General features: G+C 33.9%; 2 protein-coding genes across 5 annotated transcripts; both read right to left on the bottom strand.

Moving 5' to 3' along the window:
- Window positions 1–434: 434 nt before the first annotated feature.
- Window positions 435–15,709, bottom strand: LOC128161359 (uncharacterized). Of its 4 annotated transcripts, none has more exons than XM_052824635.1 (9): window positions 15,327–15,709; window positions 14,899–15,024; window positions 10,817–10,936; window positions 7,170–7,415; window positions 6,670–6,941; window positions 6,381–6,551; window positions 1,966–2,116; window positions 1,822–1,885; window positions 435–1,050 (listed from the first exon to the last, which is right to left on the bottom strand). In XM_052824635.1, the coding sequence occupies exons 1-8, from the start codon at window positions 15,580–15,582 to the stop codon at window positions 1,845–1,847; spliced, it is 1,383 nt and encodes a 460-aa protein (XP_052680595.1). In that variant the 5' UTR covers window positions 15,583–15,709; the 3' UTR covers window positions 435–1,050; window positions 1,822–1,844. The 4 variants fall into 4 exon arrangements, with proteins under 4 accessions (XP_052680595.1, XP_052680594.1, XP_052680596.1 ...); XM_052824634.1 differs by having other exon boundaries at window positions 435–1,734; window positions 15,327–15,708; XM_052824636.1 differs by having other exon boundaries at window positions 435–1,734; window positions 15,330–15,708.
- Window positions 15,710–19,920: 4,211 nt separating this feature from the next.
- On the bottom strand, window positions 19,921–26,933 carry LOC128161706 (uncharacterized). The gene is made up of 10 exons (XM_052825070.1): window positions 26,807–26,933; window positions 26,079–26,231; window positions 25,733–25,838; window positions 25,210–25,439; window positions 24,943–25,017; window positions 24,613–24,750; window positions 23,443–23,551; window positions 21,568–21,653; window positions 20,355–21,369; window positions 19,921–20,254 (listed from the first exon to the last, which is right to left on the bottom strand). Exons 1-10 carry the CDS (start codon window positions 26,843–26,845, stop codon window positions 20,211–20,213), a joined length of 1,995 nt encoding a protein of 664 aa, XP_052681030.1. The 5' UTR covers window positions 26,846–26,933; the 3' UTR covers window positions 19,921–20,210.
- Between the last annotated feature and the right edge of the window lie 383 nt (window positions 26,934–27,316).

Here is a 27,316-nt window from a genome sequence, read left to right as displayed (position 1 = left end):
TTACCACAAAAGTTAACAAGTGAAAAGCTGTCAATGCGACAGCAAACCGGGTTTCCTTTTATGTAAACTGTAACATAATTCAAATATCAACCCCGAATTGATAAACAATATCTATCCAGAGAAATGGGATACCCTATATGCAATATTCCTCTGAGATAATGACTAAGTTCAACAGCTGGTATTTTTTTTTCATAAATTATCAAAAATCAAACTCCAAGTAATATCCACATTTCTGACGTGCGTCCAATTGATCTGCATAACATCCACTTCCTACCTTGAAAACTGTAGGTGGAGTTATCAGTTTAATAGTGGTACCCTTTTGGCAGATGCCCGCCCGACCGCACGCCATTTTCACCATTTCAATAACCGGATTTTTCTTTTGGAAAAATCGGTTAAAAATAATATAAAATTCTAGGATAAATTTTTGCAACACATTGATGATTTTGTTTATTTTATTTTCAGTTTAACGCTCGTACCTACGTCATTAATAATTATAATGAAAATGAAAAATGGCAATTACAAATTGTCATCTATACTCTAATCTAATCTAATCTAAACTATAATCTAACAACATTCAAATTACATTATAAGATTGAGTTAAAACAATATGAGTTGCATTTTTCATGTTTAATTTTTTTTTTTACTAAAATGTTCTTTTCTACTAAAATGACAAAAATATCATGGTTTTTAAATTTCTGTTAGCCATATTTTCATGGAAAAGGCCGTTAAAAGCCTTATTTGGAGCAAAATTGAATTATTGTCGTCCTGTACAAAAAATGATTTGCTATATACATGTATTCCTTAAAAGAGTAATATTTCCTTTGACAAAAATTAATGATTTTTTCAAATATGCAGACTTATCATACTAGCAGGTTTTTGCAGCAAAATAAAAGTCTAAAAAATACAGCTCATATTGCTTTAAAGCTGCATAAAAGTTCACAAAACGTTTTCGAAACTCATTTTGACTGAAATCATTCCAGACTGGCGTAATCTTTTACAGCATTCTGAAACATGTAATCATATATTGTTGTGCGGTCCTTAATGAAGCAGCTGAAAAACATCATAATATAGATTATGAAACTTTTTTCTAATTTTCCTACATGAGTAAGAGATCGATTTAAATAGTAGTCACTCAAAAAGAATTTAAATTCTTTTTTGAGACGAGAGAATTATAATACAGTATATAGTCCTTTTTTACATAAGCCAAAAAATTAAGAAATAAAATATAATCTTATATTCATTTAGGAATTCTTATTCGATATAAAGGCTCGAATAAAGAAAGGTACAATTGCTGTCTAAAGATCTAAGACTAACTAACATTCTATATCTTTAGAATATTTGACATTAATGCCATTATTATTACTAGGACTAACTACCATTCTATATTTTTAGAATATTTGACATTAATGCCATTATTATTACTAAAACATGTTTCAAATTCCTATTAATTATTTTAATTACATGGATTCTTAAAAAAAGGTAAAACATGCCATACTCACACAGTTACAAATATTAAAATATGCAGAGTTTCAATGATTTTGAATTTATGCATCAACATACTGCATTTAAGTGACATACAGCGCATCAGAATACGTTATTGTCAATAACTATTGATAAAACTAAAATACAAATCTCCGCTACATGTAATGGTGTTATTTTTTTTTAACAAATTGTTGTTGTAACGTTAAAATATATCAAACGTCAAAGACGCTGATCTTATATCTTCCGCATACTCTGTAATAAAAAAAGAATGAATTTTTTTTAGATAATTGTTGTTAAATTGCTTTTCAATTAAAATTTTCTAAGAATGTATTACTATACCTGTTTCCTTGAAGAACTAAATTTCATTTGTGACAAATAACAGCTTGTGCTTCAGAAGCTGAAACTAAAAGTTGCCAAACCCATTAAGATGTTTATTTTTCTAAATACTTCAGTAAAGGACAAATAACGTTGCCGCAAACTTACTGAAATCCATAGAATGCTTGAATTTGATTGGTCCAGAGATCGGTCCACAAATGCCGCACCATCCAGCACAAGTAAATGAAATCTGTCCATAAACGGAACGATGGAAATTTTTCATAGCCGCCTTATAACCATGTTTTAATCCAAAATCAACCTGAAATTATGATTAAGTAACAGATTAACATGGCTAAGAAATACGTATTCCATACATTATGTTTTGTGGTGTTGTGTAAATTATACTATGGTTTGGAGTACAGAACTCTTTGTTTAAGGAGGCTTGATGGTCAATATACCATCAGATATATAAAAAAATCTCTCAGATACAATTTGTTTACTTATACACTACTATTTAGTAAAGAAAAACCCATTAATTTTACATTTTTAAATTTTATTTTCCTATATTTTTATATACAGTAAAACACAGTGATAGAGAACACGCTTATTATGAACTGACGCCTACAGCGAAGTGATTTTCATTTTCTGTTACTTTATTACACGTTTTACTCTTGAAGGATATCTCGAATTACGCTTATAAATAAGTAATATCGCCCGTCCCCAGCACTTCGATATAAGCGTGTTTTACTGTAGAGCTCCTTTTCTAAAGGAGATCAATACAGTCTAAAAATGGCCACGACCATCGAGTCCTCTTAATGTCATGAGACGAACCAGTTAAGTTATGAATGGAATATCTGTTTTAACTTATGATTTAGCTGAAAATTGTTCGTTTAATGTGATGGTAATTTCAATTGATCTTGCGAAAAAATTGTTTAGATGCACAAAATAAATATCCTATCAAAGGCTCCAGTTTTGACGTAACCACCCAAGCATCATTTTCAGACAACACAGCAAAGTTTGTCTCGTGTACCGTCCACTCCTAATCATTAGATCATCTTAAGACATGCGGTCAGAGTAAGAGGATGGAATATCTAATGCTTGGAGATTTAGATTTACTGTAGGATATTGCGCCTTTAAAAGTGTTAGGCAATAAATAAAATAACATACAGCTTATTCAGATTGCAGACAAGATCAAAAAGATTACATTAAACAACGGTGGTTTTTTATTCTAGCGAACACAATTTTAGTTTTGATTTCGAACATTCAACTCTGCACTTGAATATATATGTTGGACAAACCTTAGCTTAATAACGTAAAACTGAATTGGTCAAAACCACTCTCAATTTGGAAAAACCGTTGATGACGGTATGAAGAACACTACATGCGACGAATGGCAGAAATCACAGAACACAAGCCACTAAGTTATCCTTAAGCTTGCAGTGTTCATTGTAGAAGTTGTGAACCATTGACTTTCACGATTCATCGTGGAATTCGGGAAGTTAAACGGGGGTTTACCTTCGAAATGTTTGTATTATTATAAGTATTCTACGTACGAGGCATGCGTGAGCAGGGAAACACTTTTATGAATGAGAAGGTCGACCATTTCCTTAGAGTCAGAAAGACGCTATGTACTCAGATGAAACAGATGCCATCAAAGGTTAGTGTTTGTTTTAGTCGATTTCATTATGCACGTGCAATGAATGAGGGGGAAAAACCTCTGTAAGAACAAATATATGTTTTGGCTTCCTCTTTTTAGATTTAGAAATGCATGAATCCAGCTTTTCTTTTTTGAATACCTTGTTCGACAGCTGTTTATTCCCCTATCATATTTTGAGAAAACCTATTCTTGTTGACTGTTTTTAAAGTTAATGACTGACTATGTAAAAAATCATCCATGTAAATATATTTGTACTATTATAATGCACACTCAATATTTTCCTTTCCTTCTAGACTACAGATCAGAATTCGTCAAGCAGATCACAATAATAAGAAAGAAATGTGCAGTTATACCATATTGGATAAATACACAATTCCATATAAGATAACAGCTCTTTGTCTGTTTAATGATTTGTCAACACATGCCTTTAACGTAACGGTAATGGAGGCATCATAGGTTAAACTAACAATACTGACTACAACAGTGAACATGTGTTTAAGAAATAATTCAATGAAGCAGAAAATAGCAATATTTCACCTCATCCCAATTCAAAATATAACAGAACCGAATCAATTGAATATTTTTTATTCGTTTTATCTACATTTTTATCAACTGTTTTTGGATTTTGATTTTAGTCAACTCTTCTATGCAGTTACTCTGGAAAAACGGAAGTGAAACAGTATATGGACCTAAGCACAAATCTTCATCGCAGGCAAGACTTAGTACGTGAAAATAATGGATACTCTCGATGTAATGTATTCAGAAGCATTGTTTTACAAGGTCATTTATTTTAAATACCTTGACAATGGTCAGATTTTAAATAGTACGAATAGTTTAGAATAGACATTTGTTTGTAGTCGTATGTATTCCTACGCCATAGTTCAATAAGACTGGTTAGCTGACATTGATTACCAAAGCGACATACGGTATTTGCAGCAGTAGCGTTTTGAATCAAGGCCAGACTAATAGTATCCAATCTAAATATAGAACCAGTACTTCCGTAGACTATACTTATTATTAGTCTGTTAAAAATGCATGGAAAAAAGTTTCCGTAAATATTTCGCTTACTGATACATAATGAGTTTGATGGCGTTAATTTTATCTTTATCGGAAACCTCGCTTGAAAGTATACATTTCGGCCAATATAGCGATGCGTTGAGTGACGACACTATTTGATGTAGCTGTAAAACAAGTCGAATCACGAGTCGAGTTTATGAAAGAAGCGTTTTATTTGGCTGATCTGGTACCCGCCCACTTTTACGAGGTATAGATATCTTATTCATCAACTGACGGCTGTGCCGTTTAACTCTGTCTGTATCAGGACTGCAAAAACTAAATTAAGTTAACCAGGAATTCTCTCAATTATCGCCTCTTGTTTTTTATGGTGTAAACAAAAACAAACTGTTGTCTGTAGATATTTGAAACAGGTTCCCAATTTCACTTTTCAGTATAGTACTTCATCGATAAATGCAAGCATTTTTAACGCATCATTCTAATTCGAGGTAGTATTTATTTCGTTTAGCTTACTCAATAGAATTCAGCACAGATATTGACAATAAATATTACAGATAATGCATTTAGTTGAACTTCAATCGATCAATGGCACACTTACTGTAGATTGACAAATAATCACGATGGTTTTAATTTCACTATGCTCGCGATTTATCATTTCCCCACGAAATTAAACCCATCAAGAATACTATCATTGGTTTTCAAAAATGTTTCAATGCTTATACTTTATTCATTGCGCCATTTCTTGCAGCGTGAAATTAAAACTATCGCGATTGGTACTTTTTAAAAAACGTGAAATTTTACATCGTGGAATTAAAACAACTTACAGAGCTTTTACAAGTGTGAATGTGCCTTTAAACGTACACAAAACTTGCAATTTACGGCGCAAACTTGTTCAATTTTGAGCTGCTCTGTGATATACTTTCTTTTTTAACTCATTCTGCCTGTAAGAACATTAATTTACCTCAATATTCACCAAACAATATTTACTACTGATGTTGACGCTTTACTTGCCGCTGACTTTCAAACACCCTAACCGACCTCGGATTGTAAAATTCTCGTGCAGATCGAATCGCAAATTTACACAGTTATACATGTACATGTATATATAACAAAGCACATTTTTTTATTTACGGTGGTGACGATATTTCAGAGATTTTCTTTTCAGATTTCTTGTAAGTAAATAAGTTAAAACATATGCTAAGAAACGTTTGATGGATTTCACGGCGTCTCAACCCTAATTTTACCGTTGATCGACATTTTGCAGTAAGTTTTTTGTGAGGAAAACATTAGCACTATTACAGTCTGCTCAACTAACGCGTTATTCCACATACCGTACATTGTGAACGGTAACGTAAAATATATTTGTTCACCAAACAGTTTCTGACGAATCTCTTTCACAATAAACTTAATAACGTTATTCGATAAGTGAATAACAATTAGAGTGATTTGAAACTATATGCACCCGTCCCTGCTTTTAGAGAATTTGTTCTTTCTTTGGAAAAAATACTCTCCAACTTACATACATTATTTCACCTCGTTTGGTAAAGCAAGTATAAAATAACACCATACAGATACCATCAATATAAGAACACATGACTGATATTCACCAATGGCCCAGAAAGTAATATCGTTTGAGATTGCAAAAGTTCAAATCGTCAATTTTAACACTCACAGCACAGTTTAAAAAAATCAATTATTACAACCTTTTTTTAGCATGTGTAAGCTATGCTAGCTTAATAGGCTTTAACGCATGGAAAACATATAGCCATAGCTAACGAAACTATACATTTGTCAAGAACTGTTTGACAACGTTACATGTAAAATAGTTTGTGTGGTATAGTCTTTTTGAAAATTTATATATTGATGCAGCTAAGAAAATATTACAAAAAGTATTTTTAACATTCAATCATACTGTAGGATCAACGATCAGTCCAGTCCCTCTGGTATCAATGGTTGCGGTCCCAAAGTGAGGACAAGGTTTCCTAAAGTGTTCCCCATTACAGTCACGAGCATGTCCATACTGGATTGGATTTGATCCGGTCAACAATGTGAACGTATAATCAGATCCATTTACCACCATGCTCTGTAAACAGAAATATTGCTTTTGTGAAGTACTTTCAGACAATACGAACTTATAATTTACAACCATAATTCAATCTGTGGTTATACATAAACTAAAGCATGTTATACACAACTATCACCTCTATATCTATTTTCACTTTTAAAAACTCGGTCGTTTTCAATGGAGGTTTAATAGATGATTGGCATTGTCGTCGATGTTTTATCCAATTTGATCCGTCATGGAAAATAAAGCTGTTAGGGTATTTTAAAGTTATAAAAGGTGAAGGTTCAGTCGCTAGGTTGTGACAGTAGATTTTCGTTCTCCTTCGATTTGTTACAGTTGGATAGACCCAGTATTCTCCGTCTGTTCTAATACCCGAACACGTTGAGAGGTTGAGGCACGACTCTGGAACTGCAAGGAAAAGAAATTGAATCCTTGAAGTTGAACTTTGTTTTTCAAAAACTTTATTTTAAAAAGAAATCATAATTGAACACCTTTTACATGTGAAACTGTACAAGAACAATGACATTTTTGTCAATGTGTTTTATACTTTGATTTATCATTATTACATAGCAATTTTGAACTTAATTTTAGTCGCCAAAACGATTTATAATGTTAACTTTTCCTTAGTTAGCTTACCCCATCGATTTCCTCTGTCCTCCAGTACCCAGTAATAGTCTATGTCACCCCTGGCATCACTGTCATAGATCACGTTGAAGAGGTCACATGACTCGTCAGCCATGTTGTACAATAATGACACACAGTCCGGTTCCTGGGTACACTTGGAGGTACAGTCACTACGACGGGGAAAATGCCCCGACCATATCACCAAAGACGGCTCTATAAGGTCTATTCGCGTTGTAGTCTGTCTCAAAAATATTTCATCTAGAAAAAAATGATAGTTTATTACTTGTTAATAAGCATTTCTAAGAACAATCCCTAAAAAACAATGTGACGAAGATTGACTTCTCTGTTGATACATATAACATTTATGTTTATCTTACTTTCATGTTAAAGACTGAAATCTGATTGGTTGAGACGCAGTTTTTAATTCGTTCTAATACATGTTTGTACCCTTAGCGTTGGCAAAACACTTGGCAACGTGTAACACAACGAATTGTTAAATGCGCGTCAATTGTGCGCGTACGGTTCGCCGTAGAAATCAAGTTTATTTGTTGATCAATTATTAAATAAATTTAAAAACAGAAAATAATATTTAAAAGTCAAAATGAAAAATACTAAACAGGAGCAGAGCAAACACGGGCCTCTACAAAAGTTAGAGGTAAAAATCAGACGCCATGAAGGAGTATCCATTGCAGATCGGTCACACCCGCCGTGTGCTCTTTGTCTTAATCGGAAAAATGTAATCGTTTTATCGACCATAGAACTTACGAAATGATGACTTTAATCGAGACTGTTGATAATCTTGATTTATCAACTTGTTTGTCAGTTGCTTGCCTCGTTTTATAAATCGTTCATGCGTGTACATAGCATGCACTTGCGTATCGATACAACAGAGAGACAAAAATTCCATATGCAGGGTATGAAGGTATATTGCTACATAAGGAAAGTTGCCGATCGAAAATTGAATTCATCACGTTTATCATAAAGTTTTGTAGTTATGTTACCATTAATTTCTTTTCTGGTAATATATCCAAATATAAAAAGAGATGACTCAGACTATGTGGTATCTTTTATTTCAAGTTCACTGGAATATATCGAGTTGAAGAAGGGAACTAAAAATTGTCAATTGATAATACGTCGTCGATATACATAAATGCCGAGTTGATGGCCCAGCTAGTAATATCTTCTGTTTTTATGTACAAGTTTTTTTTAACAAATTCTGCTTCCTCTGAATATAGAAATATGTCTGCTAACGATGGAGCGCAATTGGTACCAATAGGAACACCAACTAATTATTTGAAGACCTGTTTTTAAAAAAAACTTCATAGATGTTGTAAATCAGAAACGCAAGAATCTATTTAATACCATCTTCAGAGTACTGATGTACGCAATCCGAGTGTTATTTTAACAAAACAGTTTTGTAAATGACCGATGACAAAGTAAGTTTATTCACGAGAACCATTTTTATTGTAAAAGCAGCTACCAATTGTGTAAAAAAAAAAAAGCCTGGGGAATGGGTTGTAGATAGTTTAAAAACGTCGTAAAATGTTGCCACATATGTTAAAGAGCTATAATTCAAATTAATGTATTGGCGGGCATGTCGCTCTATTGTACCAAGGTCCATCCATTATTTTCATCTTTATTAAAAAAACAACAAATGTGTACAAATAAAGATGATTTTCCGTTGCAATAATTTTTTAAGAACAGCGATAATGCTTTTATCCTTTTAATAATAATGTGTCAGGGCTATGGAAACAGTTTAAAAGGCGTCATTTTCATTTACTTGTGTTCGACAAACTATCAAAATTTTGTGTAGATTTTATGCAATTCATCGTTGAAGAAGGGGCATCAGAAAGTAGTTACGGCATATCATCATTTTAGCAAGACATTTCTATTGATCAGCCAACATTGATTTCTAAGCAGAATGATCTATCATTTAGGAAGAATAACCATCCTTTAAACCAAATGTCACAAAATAAAGATTTTGATGATCAGATATACCAAAACACTGACAAATTATGTTACCCGGAGAGCGAATCAAGAATGATAACTCTGTAGTGAATTTCGAGCGCGATCTGAATAGGGTACATAATTATTTGAAAATTTAAAAAAAAATCAATATTCCGTGTTTGGAACAATTTATACAGAAAGAATTAAATAAATATGAGTTAATATTGCAAATTTCATAAGATCTATCTTAATTTCTCAGCAGTAAATAATGCTCTCTATATATTTAGAAAAATACAAAGATGTCTCCGATCCCGACCAAGACGAAATTTTGTAAAACTCCGCGCACGTTTCCGCAACTCAATTGGAACTCAACTTATGCTTGGAAAAATCATTAATAGTATTATTAACTACCAGGAAGTACCAACTTTTTCCAACTACTTATATATCAAAGAGAATCTATAAAAAATCGAGTTTACCATTCTTCCTACATTAAGTTCATTTTCATCAATATACTCTTATTTATCGAATTATTACTTATCTCACGGATGAAAATAAGTAACGGGAGTGTAATGTTACTTACTCATTTATAGACTTCTGGCTGTCATCACAAGGAATAAGGTCAATTAAAGTTTTTACCATTGTTTACATAACAGAAGAAATTCGAATCACAATGGCTGTCAGGTAACAAACACGAGTTATCTTTCTTGCCATAAAATGGCGTTAGCTGGACTAGCTATGACATACGTTCAAAATGGCCGCTTCAAAGAGGTTTTTGAGATATGGATTACCAAACCCGAAGTTATAAACTGATCCAAGCCCACCCCTTCCAGTTATTTTTTCGTAATAACTCAAATTCGGAAAAAGATTGGCCCTTAATTTTTGCAATTTATATTTTCCTTTCCATAAGGATTATTTATCTTATATTGCGTTGAATTTGATTCAGTGGTTCTTTAGAAGAAGATTTTTAAAAATGCACCCCCCTTTTTCTACAGTTTCGAGGCTTTTTCCGCTTTGAAAAAGATTGGTTTTTCATTTCTGCAATTTATATTTGCTTTACCATAAGGATGCTTTGTGTCAAATTTGGTTGAAATCGGCCAAGCGGTTTTAAAGAAGAAGTTCAAAATATAAAAAGTTTACAGACGGACAGACGGTCGGACGGACAGACGGACAACGGACAAAATGCGATCAGAATAGCTCACTTGAGCTTTCAGCTCTAAATGGGCCAAAATGAGTAAAATTTTGACATTGCATGGGGGGATTAGACATTTTATTTGACCAGAAAAAGACATTGGTGTCATTTTTGGGTAAATTTTTAACCTTTATGTCCTTCCTTAAGTCTAACAGGTAGTCACAAGTCATTTTGATCTAGGTGCAAGTTATATTTTTCTCGCAACACAGTGATAAATGGAGGTGCCCCAACCCACAATTTCATGAATCAAAAAAACTGTCCCCTGCTACCTAAAGAAGGAAAGTTTTATACAACTCGCTATGCAAAATAGACACGTGCTCTATTCGATCGTGTGAAATACATGTTTATGATTCTGAAAAGGTTTTAATTTCATGTAAAAGCGTCGTACACACGGCCACAATATGCTGTATACGACAAGGTTTATACAGCTTGCTTTACCTTGTAAACTGGCCATAACTTTACAGTGTAGAATTCAGTTTGTAAACTAATTTATTCCTTTCCTTGTTAATTAAATTCCACAAACCTTTGTAGCATTTCCCACTGTGTGCAAAATACGTCAGATTACAGGAGCATTGCCCTGATTCACACACCGAGTTTGCGGGGCAACTATCGACTCCAGAACACGAGACGCCCAACAATGATCCTGAAATGACAATAACTTAAAATCTTAACTGCATTTACCAATATAGCGATATTTACTCATGGGTTTCATCCTAATAAAACTTTTAAAAAAAAAAGGAATTACAAGTGCTTTTAATGAAATTGATGATAAAAGCTAAACATCTTCACCAAATTTTTGTTATGTAAGAAGCCCTAGTTACAACTGCAAATGTTACAAGCACAGGTCAACAATAAACTTAGGTGTTCTTAGAATGTGGGAGGATCCTAGACAGTCATTAAGACAAATGCGCGTGTTTAACTCCTAACTTTAAGTATACGTAAAGAAATGAAGACTTACTGCCGTTTATAGCGGGTTTTATGCGGTTGGCCTCTAAGCAAGGTAGTTTTGAGTTTGATTGCTATAACATATGTTTCCATGGACCGGCGCCTCTGTCAGACTCGCCATTCTTATAGAGAATTTTGTAAAAAGATAAGTACATGTATATCATTTCTTATAGATTTTTTTCACGAGAATATCTCAAAGGAGTTTTGCAAACAGTTTAAAGTTATGTTTAAAACGAGTGCTATTTTGAAACAATTAAATTGTCAGAGAGTTCCGAATGAAATCTGATGAACGTTTCACACGTTTCTCGCACGCTTTGCCCAATACGATTTACACGCTTTGCCCGAAACGCTGCACACTTTACCCGAAACGCTAAACGGTTTACACGAAACGCTTCACGATTCACACGAAACGCTAAACGGTTTACACGAAACGCTAAACGGTTTACACGAAACGTTTCTCGCACGAAAGTCGCACGCTTTTTTGGTGTAGTAGTATGTTTCAGGGTCTGTAACAATAAAAACCAATTGCCTTCCAGACATCTGACGGTAAAGTCTGTTCTCTAGAACTCAATGAAAGGACTCCATAACGAGCAGTAGAGATTGTTTTTGAAGTACTTATGGCACGGCACGTAAACCGGAAGACAATTAAAGACAATGGCAAATCAATGTTTTAGGACACTTAAAACTACCTTTATTTACATTTAGTGAAAAGTGAAAACATGCATTTAGTCGACCTGATTTTCACTCCAAATAGATCCAAGACCAGGCTCCTAGCCCCCACCCCACCCCCACCCCAAAGTTTTATTCCATTTAGTTAGTCAGCGCGATGGCATAATTTAGAACCGTACGAATTCAGTATCACAATTTACAAATTATAAACTAAAACAAAGATTGTTTTTGACCTGAGGATGTGTCATAAACTTGACCAAAGATTATTTGGGCAAAATCAAGGTCATTGGCAGGAAAAGTGCAAAAATCGTGTCCGGTCCACATCATTTTATTAAAAAAAAATTGATAAATCTTACTTCACACAAGATTGCTTATGTCCTAAATGTGTGTGATGATTTTGTTCCAAGGTTATTTTGTCAAGTTCAAGGTCATTGAAAGAAAAAGTTCATAATTTGTGTCTGCTTTATACTGCTTTTACGGAGAAACATTGGAAGTTGCTTTTTCATATAAAGAATGCTGATGACCCAAGGATATGTCATGAACTTGACCCAGGGTCAGTTGTGCAAGTTCACGATCATTTGAAAAAAAAATGCTTATTTCCTGTCTGTGTCATATCTTGTTTACATGAAAATGACTAGAAGCTAAACTTTGACACAAATATTGCTTGTGACATGTACGTAATTTCTTGATATATCTTTCTGATAAAACAGAGGAAAGCCAAAAAAAAAAAAAACAAATAAAACAAAAACATGGAACGTGCATCGAATTTACTTCATGTACATGTTACCCATAAAAATCCGACCAAATAACCCCCTTAGTCTCATTTAATTAAATTAACTGAAAATAAAAACCCTAACACCATGATTTTCCGCCTTATTTTACAGAAGTTTCTTTCCTGTTTTTTTTTTTCAAAATACATACGTAAACTTTCTCCGAGGGAATTACTTTTGATCTGACAAAGGAGAAAAAACTGACCTAAAGATAGGGATTTTCCATATTATTGTATCGTCGAGAGAAGTAATATATATTTTGTAAATAAGGTTATATATTTACATTTTCCAGTGTCTTTGCCTGTGATAACACTGCGTATCGATTTTGTACTATATAACCCATAATACAAATGACGCCAAATTGAGGCGCCAGCGGGGTTTGCTTTTTTATTTTTAAATATTTAATCGTATGATGGCTTAAAATTATATAAATATAAGTAATAAGGAATCATTCTTTGAATATTATGAGGTGATAATTTCGGTCGGGGCGTGATCAAATCTATCATAAAACCCTTCGGGCTTTATTGGATTTGATCACGCCCCGACCAAAACTATCACCTCATAATACTCTCAGAATTATTCCTTATTCCTTATTCCTGGACTCTCGTTATTACCAGCTCCGAGATTCCAGTATATGACTTTTATTTGTACATGTAGAAAACACATACCCTTCGGGCTTTATTGGATTTGATCACGCCCGACCAAAATTATCACCTCATAATACTCAAAGAATGATTCCTTATTCCTTATTTAATTTCACGTTACATATAGGTGTCTCTACGAAACAGCACCATCTGGTGTAAAATTTAGATGCTCACTTTTGCATAAATTCTCCTGCTGATTTTTGATAGCCGATTATCATTTTGAATGTCCAAGTCTACTCGTATCACTAAACAATATCAGACGACACACTTTCCTATAGAAATGTTCAGAGATGCCATCAATTTTGACTATTTTGTAAATTTTGGCAGCACGCAACAATTTCAAACTTGCACATAGTCTTCGAAAATATAGAAAGATTTAAATAAAGAAGTTATCTTAGAGAAAAGTTTACGTGTTTTGTAGGCAGATTCGTTTTTTTAAATACAATTCCTTATATGACATATGAAAACATGTATATAACAATGCTTGCTACCCTTCCAAAAATTTAACTCCCCATTAAACTTCTCATTGTTTAAAGAATTTTTGAAACGATTCTCAAACTGTGTTCGACAAATCGTTTTCCTAGAACATTTTTCCTTTCCTTTTTTAAACACATTTTTTATACAGACTTTCAATCAGAGCACGTTTTATAATAAAAGCAGAACTGAACGTTTAGTCATTATAATCGTTTGACACCAAATCATTTATATTTTTAACTTACAGCAACAACGGAAGACCTACTCGTGGCTTTGCCACGAGCTCTGCTCTTCTTAAGAGAACCTTTTGTTTCACCAACATGAATAAGGGTACGTTCTATTACGTAAACAACATAAGAAGACTTGCAGTTAAGATTTTCACAATTCAAGGTCCGATACAATTTATCATAGATTATAGAGAGTCAATTTCTTTAAAGCCGGTTTTTACGGTAATACTTGGTGTATACAATTTGTCGTATACAACTTTTGCAATCTGTTCCTTATATGTCCACACGATATAAACAGATTCAAATTCTCATTAATTGTTCATCAAACAAAACGAAACGCTCCTTAGAATAAATACAGTTTTTGTCGACATTGACGCACCAAAAGAGAAGAATGATGTATAATGTATATTTCAGGTACATTTTGATGACTTACAGAAACTTACAGAAAGGAATACGTCTAAATGTAGATAATTTAGATAAATAAATATAGATACTAAGACGTTTTTACTGACGTTACTTATAAACTTACAAAAGTACTAAGAAACTTAGAAAGTACTGATAAACTTGCTGGGGAAAAGTATGTACGTCCTTGACATTAGTTAATGAAGCACAAATCCCAGGCCTCTCATCAGCTAAAGAAGATAAGTTTCACTGGCTGCACAGAATAGACACATACTCTATTCGAACGCATGAAAGATACGATTCCAGAAAGGTTTTAATTTCATTCAAAGCGTTGTACAAACGGCAGCAGTTTGCTGTATACAACAAGGTTTATACAGCTTGCTTTACCTTGTAAACTGGCCATAACTTTTACAGTGTAGAATTCAGTTCGTAAACTAATTTATTCCTTTCACAAGTTAATAAAATTCCACAAACCTTTGTGGCATTTCCCACTGTTTGCAAAATACATGTACGTCAGATTACAGGAGCATTGTCCTGATTCACACACCGAGTTCTCGGGGCAACTATCATCTCCAGAACACGAGTCGCCCAACCATGATCCTGAAATGACAATAACTTAAAATCTTAACGCATTTACCAATACAGCAACATTTACTCTTGGGTTTTATCCTAATAAGACTTTTTAAAAAAGGAAATCCAGGTGCTTTTAATCAAATTGATGATAAAAGCCAAACATCTTCTCCAAAAGAAGCCCTAGTTACAACTGCAAATGTTACAAGCACAGGTCAACAATAATCTTAAGGATTTATAGAATGTGGGAGGATCTCAGCTAGTCATTAGACAAATGCGCGTGTTTAACTCATAACTTTTAAATACGTATACGTAAAGAAATGAAGACTTACTACCGTTTATAGCGGGTGTTATGTGGTTGGCCTCTAAGCAAGGTCGTTCTTGGTTTGATTGCTGTAACATATGTTTCCATGGACCGGCACCTCTGTCAGACTCGCCATTGTTAGAAGCATGGAGAAAAGTCACAGAAGATATCAATATCGCCAACCCTAACACCAGAAGGAGACCGATCGTAACAATAAACACCCATTGCCTCCCAGACATCTGACGATAAAGTCTGTTCTCTAGAACTCCATGAAAGGACTCCATTACGAACAGTAGAAAGTGTTTTTGAAGTACTAATTTACTGACACGGCACGTAAACCGGAAGGCAATTAAAGACAGTGGCAGATCAATGTTTAAGTACACTAAATGACTTGTCTTTCTAAAAACTACATTTATTTACATTTAGTGAAAAGTGAAAAATGCATTAAGTCCACCTGATTTTTACTCCAAATACATCCAAAACTAGGCATGTAGCACGTAGCCCCCTCCCCCTTCCCAACTTTTTCGGAGCATGTACCACGAATGAGAATTTTCAAGATTTTGGAAATATGGTGTTTTTGGGGGGTTTTTTGTTTGTCTTGTTTTGTTGCTTTTGGGGTTTTTTTTTTTTGGAACATGGTTATTTTTTAATGTGGTCTGTTTCTGCCTCCCATTCTCCCCCGGATTAGGATTTTCACGATTTTTGAAGATGATTTTTTTTTGTAATGCTTGTCAAGATGTTTTTTGTTTTTGGATGAGTAGCCCCCCCCCCTCCCCCCACTTTTCCAAAACGATGCTACATGCCTGAAAACATCATTAGAATACATACATGTAACTGAATTAGAAGGAACATAAACGAACTTCGTTTGGAAATAAAGAAATACCGCAAATTATACAATTAAAAAGCAAAGATATTTTCATTTTTTAGCAATATAATGTGCAATCTTGATGTGTAATTTATCTTTCAGGGATCAATGTTGGTGATATACTGCGCCGTATATTGATGAGACGCAACACTCGTGCACTGCGCATGCGGTCCACTTTATTTTGTCATAAGCCCTACTACTGTAACCTAACTCCGAATACAAAGTAAGAGGGCATTGTATAATATAAAATATATTTACATTGTCCAGTGTCTTTGGTTGTGATAACACTACATATCGATTTGGCACTATATAACCCATAACTTCAATGAAGCCAAATTGAGGCGCCAGCGGGATTTGCTTATTTATATTTAACTATAACTGTCCGTCCTAATGTGACTAATATCCCTCGCAAGGCTAATTTCAAATGGGACAAATAATTGAATTGAATAATAAAGGTTTGGAACACATACAAAAAAATATTCTAGAATTGTAAAAAAAAAAAAAACATTAGTTAACAAACAAAAATTAAAATCAAAATTGTCATAATTTACCTGTAAATACATATCTATAACAGTAATACATTCACAAATGTATGTATCTGATGATATATTTTTTTTTAATTTAATTGATTTAAAGAAAAACCATCAAAATGACAATAACCCCTCCCTTTGCAGTAAATGGAAATACCGGTAGCCAAGCAATGCTCTTCTGTTGATAAAACTTTCAATATCTTTCTAATAAGAGTCTTGACAGATGCAATTAGTTGTTTCAAATTTTCCTCACTTTCTCCTATGGCACAATGGAACTCCATATCAGAAAATTGATCCCATAGGACTATGATTTTCTTTGATGAGCTTGTTAAATTTAATAAACTCCCAAAACATTACCATAATTACCATACTATGTAATATGTAAAAAAGAAAATTTAATATTACAAACAATTTTAAATTTTCCAAAACACTACAATCATATCAGTAATTTTGAATTTCATTTAAATTAATGCCCAATAGGGTCACTTCATCAATTTACTTGACAAATAAATTTAATTCTACTACAGTTATTGCCGAGATCAAAGAGATGCCGCGGACATTATTCTCCAATATACCACGAACGTCATCAGTAAATTATCAGATCAGAAATACCTATTTGTCTCGCACTGATCATGAAAGTACAACTTCAAACCGTAATTTTTTTTTTAAATCATGTCAATTTCACGTGTTAGTTCCAGTCAAAACGATGTGTATTGCTTCAAATGTTTATTTTTAAGAGATCAATGCGGCTGTTCCTAGGACCTCCCTACCACATTTTCACTGCGTGTTTTTACATAAAATATATCACGTGTAGTAGTAATAATCGTATTAAATTGCCCTTAAAATATTAGGAACATGAGTCAAAGATATTTTATAAATAAATGAAGAGTATTAAAAATCCAAAGAAAAATTCTGTCGTCTGCATGTGATTCCTTTGATCGATACACATGTAAACATTACTTATGTCTAACAAAACCGTTGGGGTTACACGGAACAGCCGTCAAAATGACCTAGATCGTCTCTCTATAGGAGAAACGATCTGTAGAAATACTGGGCTGTTAGTAGAATAGAAATAAAGTTCTTGTTATCGTGAATGTTGCAGGATAACCTCCTCGGTCTCGAAATGTTGTTTGAAAAATAAAAGCCTCGGCTTACGCCTCGGCTTTTATATTTTAAAACAACATTTCTCGACCTCGGAGGTTATTCTGCAACATTCACGAAAACTCGTACTTTATTTCTTAAACAACCTCTAAAAATAGTTTAACTTCTTTATTACATTGTAATAATGATATTATTTATTTCCTTATAATGATAGAACTTTTGGTTTACATGAGACAGTTTTAAAATAGCGCCCCAAAACCATCACCCATTTTACAGATTATCAATTTCCCCTAAACACATGCTCCATCTAAACCATGACTCAGTTAATGGCTCCCTTGGGACAAATGAATTCAGCCACACTTGTCTTTGAAGTTCTTATTAGCTCCTAAAAATTTATCATTGACAAACAAAAACTTTGCATTGTCAGTTGATAGAATACTAATAAAAAATATCTTTTTTATTAATTAAGACATAAAGACAAAAAACCTCCATCTGGATGTATTTATATAAATATATTTTAGAGTTTTTTAATACTATTAATTAATTAATAAAATATGTAAGGATTAACTTCCTTACTTTTCAACATTAGTGTACAATATATAGAATAAGGAAAATGAAAACTGTCATAAAATCATTAAAAAAAATTGCAGGTGCACATCTTCAGATGGTGTTCAACATATGTACAAATTTTCAAACAGTTCCATGCAGTAATAAAAAATTCTATAGGGGGGACAAAGTTGCGTCTACAGACAGAAAGACAGACGGACAGACAGACAGACGGACAGGATAAAACCAATATACCCCTCTAAACTTCGTTTGCGGGGGTATAAATATTTAATCGTACGATGGCTTAGAATTATATAAATATAAGTAAAAAGGAATCATTCTTTGAATATTATGAGGTGATAATTTCGGTCGGGGCGTGATCAAATCTATCATAAAACCCTTCGGGCTTTATTGGATTTGATCACGCCCCGACCAAAACTATCACCTCATAATACTCAAAGAATTATTCCTTATTTCTTGACTCTCGTAATTACCAGCTCCGAGATTCCAGTATATGACTTTAATTTGTACATGTAGAACCTTCAACCAAAACAAAGTTTTCAAAAGTTTCCTTCATGTTTTTTATCTACATCAACTTCCGAAACACTGACAGATAATGCAATAGTATCACACACATTGCTATTCAAATAAGGGAAAATAATAAAGTAAGTCATCATGAATTTCAATAACATTGAGTATTTTCACATAAACAATGACCATCTCACAAGCTAGTCACTCGATCTATTCTCTTTTCCGAGTTTTTGCTTCCACCATTTTTCGCATGACATTTCGATAATCATAAATACCTTTGTACTCAATTTCTCAAACTACGCTCATTCACTAATATAAAAAATGTCCAGATTATCTGTTTTGAAACGCCCCCTTTACCGCTTCAGGTTTCAATACACAACCCAAAATCGTAAGTCTATGGGGATTTTGATATTGCATCAGCAATGAAATTGCTCGGATGATAACGTTGAAAAATTGTGCGCGGTATTCCGAGCGAGTTCTGAAAGGTTAAAGGATGTAAACATTTCCCAGGGAGAAAGCTAGGGACAAAATGTTTGTAAACAGGGAGTCTGGGGCAGCAGCCCTTCATAAGCGAAGCACGTACTTTTTGGCGGCAGTAATTTTAATCTTAGCCAAAATTAATTCTGAAATTCATACAGCTGACTGATTTTGGCTAGGTCAAGAACTTGGTACAGTTTCTGACGTATTTTGCCTTGTTTTGGAGTGATTTTTAAAAATTTCATAAAAAACTAAAATGTAACGTTAATTCACACAAGAATAGTCATAAATTAAGAATTAATAAATATTTATCTAATTATAGCTAGACTTTCACAAGGTTAATTGTGACGTCATAAACAATGCATTTTCCCGTATTTTCATACAACTGAGCAGAAGACATCGATTCCTTAGTGGGGTTTTTTTTTAATAGAAAAACTGTCTACAGCCGTCGCCCACGATGAAACTCTCATTATAACTTTATTATTTGATATCACATAAAATATATTAATTTCGTTGTGGGCGACGGCTGCGGACACATTTTCCTCTTCAAGAAACTATAATAAAACGTACCCTTTTCAGTCCCTAATTGTATAGTCATTCTTTCATTTTCAATTTCAAATAGAGAATTTCTGTTACACGTTTTATTGTGAATATCGTTTTGAGCATCTTTTATTAAACAATGCTTCCGAAATATTCATTCAATAATAGATAGATCAGTATGTGTTTGATACTAGTTCCCTACTAGTATGCCCAGTAACTAAATCCTTCATCATCATTTACTACTCTTTATTGTATATTTATTTGCAAAATAAAGGAAGACCATTACGAGCATATTGTATATTGTAGTGTTAAAATCGACACGCTAAAATTCTTCAGACAACTGCGAGAGCATATCATCACTCAGATCTGAAAAAGAGATCAACAATTATAGTTCTTATCAAATGATGAAATGAAATTGGCATGAAATGTGTTCAAATAGTGATAAAAAAGGAGCTTCTTTACTGACCTTCCCCCCAGTCCACTTCAAATTTGGGCTTCTCACATTGGTGTGTTTTGGAAGCACTGACATTAGAATTAACACTATCACTAGAATCTCTGAAAGATGTGGGCATAGATAATGCTGAAGAGGAGTCTGGTACAGGATTACTGCCTGACAGTTTCTGAATATCCTGAGTTTTTGTGGGTTTGAACTTGAAAGCTCTACGATTTGGAGTTTCTTGTTGATTACTTTTTAATTCATTTCTGTTCATCCCACTCCCTCCGCATGGAGTGTTGTATAAAATGTTTTGATCTGATGTCTTGTTCATAACTGTAGCACCTTGAGAACTCACATTTCTTGTATTTGAACACAATCTACTTGAATTTTGTTGAAATGAATAAGAAGAATTAACACTGACTGGGGCAGGTGTCCTAACACTTACTGGAGTGTTTGAGATATTGAAGGACATCCTGGTAGAAGCTTGCATTGATGAGAACCTAGCACCTAGGGTACCTGTTTGTACCACTGGGTTAGGTGCAGGTGTCCTCAGTCTGGGTGTATTCACAAAACTCTCTACACTGGATGGTGTCCTTACACTGGGCACTGAGAGTCCTCCACTGGTCGGTGGAGCTCTGTTAAATGCCTGTGGATTGTTTGGAGTGGATAGCCCTCCTCCATTATGTGGAAGTCTGTTATAAAATTGCGGATTGCCAGGTGTGAATGTCCTCACTCCACTACTCTGTGGAGTTCTAATAGGTGGATGGCCAGGAGTGGATGGTCTTAATCCACTTTGTGGAGTTCTGTTCTGCATAAGCTGACTGTTAGAACTGTTTCTGTTGGGAGTTTGACCAGCAATCAACTGACTGGTCTGAAGTCTCTGAATAGATTCCTCTCTCTGCACTTCCTCTAGGACAGACAACAGAGGGGTGTTTCTGGTGTTAATTTGTTTACAATCGTCCCCTGTCTTACTGTAGATCAACACAATGTTGGCGGGAGTAATGTTCAAGTAGTGACTTCTTGGATTGGGACTTATAACACTGACCTACAAGATGAAAGCTTCTAAATGGAACTTTGTAATTAAAGAATAAACATCTAGTAACAAATGTTTTCTTTTAATTTGGAATCCATACTTATTAAGAGTTCTTGAATTATTTTATAAAGTGAGACAATAGAGCCAGATTTCTGGTAAGTAACATGAAACAAGTATATACAACGACTTCTTTTTTTATGTAAAGTATACCTGTCTCAAAACTAGGGCGGATCCCACCTGAAGTTCTGACTCAAACTCCTTCATGATGTCACGGTGAACTGTTCCTTGGACATTACCTGTACAGACACATTGATACAAGGTGTAAAAACTAAGCTGACAAAAAAATTCATCATTTTGATACATGAAAAACTAATCAGACAAAATACTGGTGACTTGTTACATTCAACTGAGTATCTTAATTGGCAGTCTGGTAGAATGTAGCTTCTGCTAAGTTGAGTATATGAGTTATTGACTAAATATCTCCAGTATACTTGTACAGTATATCTATACTACTATATTAAAATAATAGACTCGATTTTTTGAGCTTTAATACTGAGAAATCCGATGAGTACTGTCTTTTGTTTTATATATTTTTAACAATATGGTACTTGAAGATTACCAATTTGTTTTTATTTTTTCTCAATTAAGCTTCGCCAATTAATAATCAAAGAAAATTCCTTTAAAAAATCCGGAAATCATCTGTATTTTTTGGTTTTTTACAATCTTGTGCATGCACATTACATTCACACTAAACCACGGGAGGCTCTTTAGTTTTTGTTTTCTTAATATGACATTTGTATGAATAAACTCAGAAACGATATTACAAATACGTGTAAATTTTCATTGAAAATTAGTCATAAATTCAGCAAAGGAAATACAGGAGATAACTCTAACTCAGTGCATGTAATATGAAAAATCCCGAGAGTTCCGAATGTCAACATGATGTGTAAATTCAAAGCGAGGAAAAAAGTTGGTGAAAAGTGTTGAATTCTTCTTTAGTATGAATTAAATTCTTAAATGAAAGATATTACAGCCTCAAAACGGTTTTTGTAATAATTTGACTGTTATTTACAATGCAGCTTCATTAATTTCCTCCAAAATCGTTCCGGAGCAATTCTATAATTCTGCAATTTTTTGCTACATTAGTACGGGTGTACACATCAGAGGCGTTTTAACTGTGGTGAAGGTCCGTCCCGCGATTTTTCAGTTAGATTTTTCTAACTAGGCAGAGTGTAGCGAAATTAATAACATTATTGTAGGCTTAAAGCTTGGTTATGTAAATGTCAACGATACGGCGTGCCGATGTATCTATTTCGTAAATGTCCGAATTAGCATGTCATATCTTATAATTATGCCAACCCGTGCACGCACGGGTCAAAGTCTAGTATAATATATAAATTCAGAAATCTGCTAAATCAGGTCTACTTTAACTTGAAAAATCACTTCCTGTCAATTAGTGAACACCCTAAATATGTTTAGTAGTTTACAGCATTTGATATTGGTATCTTAAACATTTGTACATTATAAAAATGTCAAAATTCCAATTTATAAACATTTTAATAATACATGTATAAACGAAAATCAATTCATCAGATATTTAAGAACACTTTCAAAACTGTATAAATCTTTGCAATATTGAATTTACATGTGATGATGTTGAATAAATCACTTACGGTAGGTGAAATAGCACATCATTACAAAATGGCTGACCATTGATCGAAATCACATTTAGTTTCAATAAAATAATTTAATCGACGGCCATTTATGCATGCAACTAACTCCATAGCCAAGTGGATAAAGTGTCGGTCTTGTGATCTGTACATCACGTGTTCAAATCCCACAGGGACTTTTGTTGTTACATGTACTGACTGATTGAATTTTATAGATATTCATATTTTGTCCCAAAACTGCAAAATTGTTTGCTTGTTTGACATCTGTGCAGTTTATTGATCATGATATCTTTCACAATCAAATAATTTACTGTTAATTTGACTTTTTCCAGGTGTGTTATTCCACCTTAAGCTGCATCAAAACTTATATAAATATCTGCAGAATGTGGACAGCTATAGGAGTTGTGTCCCTTACCTGAGCGGTCCTTCAGTGACACGCTGAGATCACTGCCGTGCCATTCTATGTGGTAGATGACACACATCAACAGCGGGATTTTACCGCGGTGTAGCTGTTTCTTCCTGGCCTAAAAAAAAATTACCTCCTTTGTAATAAAACATTAACTTCATCTTTACACACTATATGTACCATGAATTGCTGAACTTTGTGGAAATAATATTATAATGTGTACTGCAATTTTGATTCCTTGTTAGTTCATTGAGAAACCATGTATGGCTATACAGACCACCAGTTAATTAATTCTCTATGTGATTCAGGTTTAATCTAGAGTGTGTGGGAATTTAGCAGGGTTGTATTACATAGACTATTTCATAGACCCTAAGGCAATACAAGGAATGTACAAAACACAGTAACAGTCGGTGTAAACTCCTGTACACCCTACATTGGACCTTGATTACAAATTTCATTCTTATTTGTTTACTTTAAATTATATAGTCCCATTATATTCTCCCCTATAGATCTGAAATGAATAGACGTTGCAAAGCAATCTAAACACATTGCATTAGGATGTCACATAATGCCTACTGTAAATTCCTGATATTACGCGATACTTAATTCCGCGATCCCGCTGTTTTGTATCAAATGGCGAGAATAAAAAATTGCGAATGTGGAACATTTATCCATATTTACTATAGTTATCAACTCTCAGAAAATAATTGCAAGGTTTTAAAATCCGGGAGGGATGCTTCTCGCAATTTTACGCGAATATAATTTCCTCGAGTTTAATTAGGAATTCCTTGCTTTAGCAGAGAAGTACAGATATTTATACCAAGTTGTTAGCTACTGTAAATTCCTTATTTTACAATAGTACTTACTGGTTATTCCACTGTTTTGCATAAATTGCAAGAATATAACATCGCGGACACCAATTTTTGGTTTTAATTTCATATAGCTCAAATCTGTCTTAAAAATTATAGCAAGACTATAAAATTAGGGAGGACCATTTCTCGTGATTTGATGCGGACATTGATTACTCGCATTTAATAAGGAATTTATGGTAATCAGATCATGTCTCACAAGTCAAGTTGGAAAAAATAACCTATAATCAATTATTGAAAGCAGTGGTTATGAAATTGTTAATCTTGATTCTGCCAGCAGAGGAATCTTCACATTCTACTGAGTCGTTACCCTGTTGAGGTTGCTGGCAATGGAGAAATTATGTAGGAGCCTCTGTCCATCTGTTCCTAGTTCCTCCATCAGTGCCCTCCATGGCTCCTCATTAAACATGTCATCTGAGGACTGTGAGGACAGAATCACATCCTCCTTCTGAAAAAATCATAGCATGCATACAGCATATTGTTTATCTACATATCCTGTAAAAGCAGAAGTATTCATGGTGGAATAAATTTGTGTTATCAAATGAAGATAAATATTACATCCGTATAACTTGTTATCAAATTATCTCAAATTATGAACTGTCTGTCATAACCTCAATTTTCCCCAAAACTATTTTCCTACCTCTATCGTTAACTGCTCTGGAGAAGTTCTTGTTGTAAAAGAAACTGCTGTCTTTGGATTTTCTATGTTTCCAGGCTACATGAATAAATGATTCATTTTGTTAAACACAAAACACCTATATTTTTAACATTACAATTAACAATGAAATTAAATGTTGATATTCTGCAAGAATAATCATTACATGTATTTGTTTCTATTGATTAATAATTATGCTTTTGTGACACCGGTACTTCATCCTTTGAATTAATACCATAACACTCATCTCACCAGTTTAGGGAGAAGTCCGGCCGGCCCAGGGAATTTCCGGCGGGCTCTCTTTATGACTGGTGTGGTAGCTGGACTTCTTTCCCTTCCAGTACTGTGTCGTTTGGCTGTAGCCACAAACTGAGGGTTAACATGGTAACCACTTGTGTTGTTCTGATGATGGGCCTGAACTCCAGAAACAGGAATTCTCCCTCCATTGTTATCATGTCCAAAAACTTTACTTTCATCTGGCTCTGAAATAAAAAATAACTTTAACATAACATATGATATATCTTTAACAACATTTTGCATAAGTTTATCCATAGCAGCAAAATTATGCACATACATTTACCTGTTTTTATAAAAAAATTTCAACAATAGATTCGGTACAAGTAAAAAAGAGAAAAAATACTAATTTAATCTTTATTTTAAAAAATGTTATGTACAAACAGTTCATGTACATTGTCATAAATATGTAACTCCAGCAGCATAATCTAGTTGATACATTAACAATAATATACACCTGTACATATGCAAGTTCACCTACCTTCACATAACCGAATCTTCTTTGAAGCATCTTGAATTGATTCAGAGGACAGTCTCTTCCCTGATTTAACATCTCTTACAGTATAGCTGTGGCCTCTTTCTCCAGTCTGTTTAATACATAAAGATACAGTCTGATTATTGTTACAAACTTCGTTCTCTGAAGTGGTCACATGTGTTAAATTATTCAATGTGTTGCCTCTAATGTTTTGGCCACAGTAACTTTCAGACAGGACATTTTTTCCCGTCCCTTCATTACAAGAAGGTATTTCAAACCGGTTTCTGCTATTGAGACTTTCTCTGAAACTGTGTAAATCACTCGAGTTTCTCGCTGTATTATTAAAAATTACCCCAGAGTGATGTTCACTTGAGCTTGACCTGAGCTCTGTCGAGTCCACTTTGCTGACTGGCGTGGTCCCTCCCCTGAGTCTAGGGTCACACTGAGAAGTGGCATTCTGGTGAGAATTTTCTTTTGAGTTTGTTATGTCATCCAGAGGCAAATCCTAAAACAAGAAAAAAAAACTTTCACTCACTGAAATCTGATTAATGTTTATCTGTTGTAGTGAAATTCATGTGTGTGTGTGTGTGTTGTTTTAATTAATCCAGAACAATGCAACTCAATATGACATGGTTCATCTTATTCCAATCATCATATCTGTACACGAAATTGAATATACATGTAACCACAGGCTATTCTCTTTTGAGAGGTGGACAGGCATAGCCTACATCCATAGCCTATGGATGTAGGCTATGCCTGTCCACTTCTCAAAAGAGAATAAACTACAGGCCTTTGAATTTCTAGAATTTCTATCAATAAGCCACTAAATATACATGTATATGGGAAGAGAGAGAGAGAGAGAGAGACCCTATCTATAAATTAAAACACCTGGTATTTCATACAGCAATAGGGTATATATATATTTCTCTTCCCATACATTTAACGGCTTATTGATAGAAAATCAGAGGCCTGTGATATGTGATAGGCCAGGTCCATATCCGAGCCTTTATTTTCTTTGCACATAAAACGCAATTTCCTTTCCATAAATTAAGTTTTATCAATCATTCAAAAATCCCTAACCTCCCAGAAATTGTCGTCATCGTCTGGAAGTTCAAACATGGTGTGTGTGGCATTTAAATCATTGATACAGTCTTGTTTTCGCTTTCGTGTTCAGCGCCATTATTGTGCCTAAGATTTAAAACCCGTATCGAGAACCAAGAAGTTCAGGAAAAGAAAATCCGTACGATGCACGAATCTTGATATATCAACTGTCAGATTTTGTTCACTTCACATATTTAAATTATTTTATTTTGTTTTATAATTAAGATACAATCATGTAAAAGCACTAACAATCGTCCGCTGTATCATTTTATCGAACCCTTAATTAACCTATAAAGAGTAATTTAAGTTTCTCTATCTACTGAGCCATTTTCGTCAACTTTGGTCACAAGTAAAACGTTCGATCGATCTGACTTATATTATCCAAATAGTTTTGATAAAAAAAATGCAAGGTATTTTAGTGTACAGTAGGTCATCGATATCACTCCGTATTAAGGGTTTATTGATTGGTTTGCGCACAGTCCCACTCTG

This window comes from Crassostrea angulata, chromosome 8, assembly GCF_025612915.1.
Source record: "Crassostrea angulata isolate pt1a10 chromosome 8, ASM2561291v2, whole genome shotgun sequence".
NCBI lineage: Eukaryota > Metazoa > Mollusca > Bivalvia > Ostreida > Ostreidae > Magallana > Magallana angulata.
The sequence above is the reverse complement of the archived record's forward strand: the minus strand, read 5'-3'. Positions and strand labels throughout refer to the sequence as shown.

What these genes read in the sequence shown, in the direction of transcription:
- LOC128161359 (XM_052824635.1), bottom strand. Translation starts at nt 15,582, where the DNA reads ATGGAGTCCTTTCATGGAGTTCTAGAGAACAGACTTTATCGTCAGATG. An exon ending in CAGTGGGAAATGCTACAAAG is followed by an intron (nt 7,416 to 10,816) that starts GTTTGTGGAATT and finishes ATTTTTTTCTAG; the next exon opens with ATGAAATATTTTTGAGACAG. An exon ending in GACTGATCGTTGATCCTACA is followed by an intron (nt 2,117 to 6,380) that starts GTATGATTGAAT and finishes TCATAATTTCAG; the next exon opens with GTTGATTTTGGATTAAAACA.
- LOC128161706 (XM_052825070.1), bottom strand. Translation starts at nt 26,845, where the DNA reads ATGTTTGAACTTCCAGACGATGACGACAATTTCTGGGAG. An exon ending in ATGACGACAATTTCTGGGAG is followed by an intron (nt 26,232 to 26,806) that starts GTTAGGGATTTT and finishes TTCTTGTTTTAG; the next exon opens with GATTTGCCTCTGGATGACAT. An exon ending in TGAAGTGGACTGGGGGGAAG is followed by an intron (nt 20,255 to 20,354) that starts GTCAGTAAAGAA and finishes TCTCTTTTTCAG; the next exon opens with ATCTGAGTGATGATATGCTC.